The sequence below is a fragment of the Gorilla gorilla genome, chromosome 22, assembly GCF_029281585.2.
Source record: "Gorilla gorilla gorilla isolate KB3781 chromosome 22, NHGRI_mGorGor1-v2.1_pri, whole genome shotgun sequence".
NCBI classification, from domain to species: Eukaryota; Metazoa; Chordata; class Mammalia; order Primates; family Hominidae; genus Gorilla; species Gorilla gorilla.
Window position 1 is genome coordinate 32,765,505 of NC_073246.2, and position 2,198 is coordinate 32,767,702.

Consider the following 2,198-nt stretch of genomic DNA (forward strand, 5'->3'; position numbering starts at 1 on the left):
TAATTTCAGGGCCTGAAAAGTGCCTTCTCTTTCTTTCTCCTTCTCCTTCCATCCCGATTGATCATGGAGGAATCTTTTCCAAAGGTTTCTACTGTGATCCTCTAACTAAATAAGACTCAGCACTTCTCAGTGATCCTGCTGCTCCCTTCCCTGCACATCTTTCTGAAATACCTGGTTTTCTGGGTAACTTTTCTTTTTCCTAAATGAAAGTTATTCCATGTGCCCCTAGAAATTGAAGGAGACGTAGAAGACAAGTTACTCCTAGAAATCTCATAGCCCTGGCCTGTAATCCCAGCACTTTGGGAGGCCCAAGGCGGCAGATCACCGGAGCTCAGGAGTTCAAAACCAGCCTGGCCAACGTGGTGAAACCTGTCTCTACTAAAACTACAAAAATTAGCCGGGCGTAGTGGTGAACGTCTGTAATCCCAGCTACTCTGGAGACTGAGGCAGGAGAATCGCTTGAACCCAGTAGGCAGAGTTTACAGTGAGCCAAGATCGTGCCACTGCACTCCAGCCTGGGCGACAGAGCGAGACTCCATCTCAAAAAAAAAAGAAAAAGAAAGAAAGAAAGAAAAGAAAAGAAAAATCATAGCCCTTACTTCACCACACAGCTGAAGACTCTCTCTGAACAAGTAAAATATAAGATAATCCTTTGTTTGGTCACAGGGCATAATGATTAAGCCCATATTCTAGGCTCAGGAAAAAAAAAAAATCAGACCCTGATCAGCAAAGACTCTTGCAAACACGGAGCTCTGCTGAGAAAACTAAATACCACCTGTTCTCACTAATAAGTAGGAGCTAAACATTAGGTACACGTGGACATAAAGATAAAAACAATAGACACTGGCAACTGGAAGAGCGGGGAGTGAGGAAGAGGGAAAAGGGTTGGAAAACTACCTATTGGGTACTATGTTCAATACCTGACAGATGGGTTCAATCATACCCCAAACCTCAGCATCACACAGTATACCTCTGTAGCAAACCTGCACATGTACCCCCCAAAAACTAAATTAAAAGTTGAAATGTTTAAAAAAGAATTCTGCTGAGACATACATTTGCAATGCCAACTAATGCAGGTTTATTGAGAAATACATGGTGAGACAAACGCTGTTTTTGTGAGACACAAAAGCAGAGGCCAGGAGATACAGCAGCAAGGTGAAAACATGTCAAAAGCATCAGAGACTGGGGTGTGGATGGTAAAGCTTCTGGACACATCCAGAGGCATACACAGCACCAGTGAGCAACCCTTAAAACAAGCTTAGGGCTGGCCAGAAAAATTTTAGAGTGCCAAAGACAGCGTGTGCATGGATAGTAGCCAGCAGTCAGGCGGTCACAAGAAGGGTCAGCTATGAAGAGCTATTCAGGGACAAGCAGCATGCTGGAAGATCCTGGAAACAGCTGGCAGGTCGTCGAGTCTTGATTCGCTCACTGGCTCCTACACACTTAGCAGGTTCTTCGGCAGCTGGACACGCAGGACTGCTGATACGTCCTGGAGACCCCACAGGCTGGCTGGCAGACAGTAGAGATGCCGCCCACTGGTTGGCAGACACTGGAGATGCCTCCCAGGGGCTGACATCCACTAGAGACAAAGGTGAGCGGCCGGCTGTAGGTAGTTGAGCAGGGGTTGGAAATACAGGTAGTTTGTCGAGAGCAGGTCACCTGGCAAGGGTTGGAGACACATGAAGTTCGCTGGTAACAGGTTGGCTGGCAAGCAGTGGGCTCGCAGCAGGTCTCCTGACAGTGGTCCAGGAGCCAAGAGCCAGTCTGGAAGGAACTGGGCAAACAGATGCCGCTCAGGCAGTCAGCATCAGTGGTGGAAGTCGTGGTAACTTGGGCCACTGGAACAATGCAGCGTCCTCCAATGGGCCTGGAAGAGCAATTTCTTGTGGAGCAGTTGAAGGACATGATGTCAGACAGAGGGCTGCAGGTAGCTTGCTGAAGTTACCTCCTGAGTTGTGAATGTCACTCCAGACTCCTGAGCTTTTATATATCCTTGCTGGTGGGTGCGGCGCTCTCCCTGGTCTCCGTGGCTTCTTTGGCTCAGACCAGTTTGCCTTAGAACATCTTGTGAATCTACACATTAATTGTCTCTTAAGAAGCCTTCATCCTCATAAAGAAAGTTTAGTAGTTTGGTAACTAAATCACAAGTCTTCTGTACTGTACTTAGTCTGATTAAGAAGGCTGGTTGGCAGCTTCAA

General features: G+C 47.2%; 1 protein-coding gene across 1 annotated transcript; it reads right to left on the reverse strand.

Annotated features, from left to right (window-relative positions):
* Positions 1 to 1,060: 1,060 nt before the first annotated feature.
* On the reverse strand, positions 1,061 to 1,969 carry LOC101125097 (keratin-associated protein 11-1). The gene has a single exon (XM_004062684.3). It carries the CDS (start codon positions 1,903 to 1,905, stop codon positions 1,444 to 1,446), a length of 462 nt encoding a protein of 153 aa, XP_004062732.3. The 5' UTR covers positions 1,906 to 1,969; the 3' UTR covers positions 1,061 to 1,443.
* Positions 1,970 to 2,198: the final 229 nt, after the last annotated feature.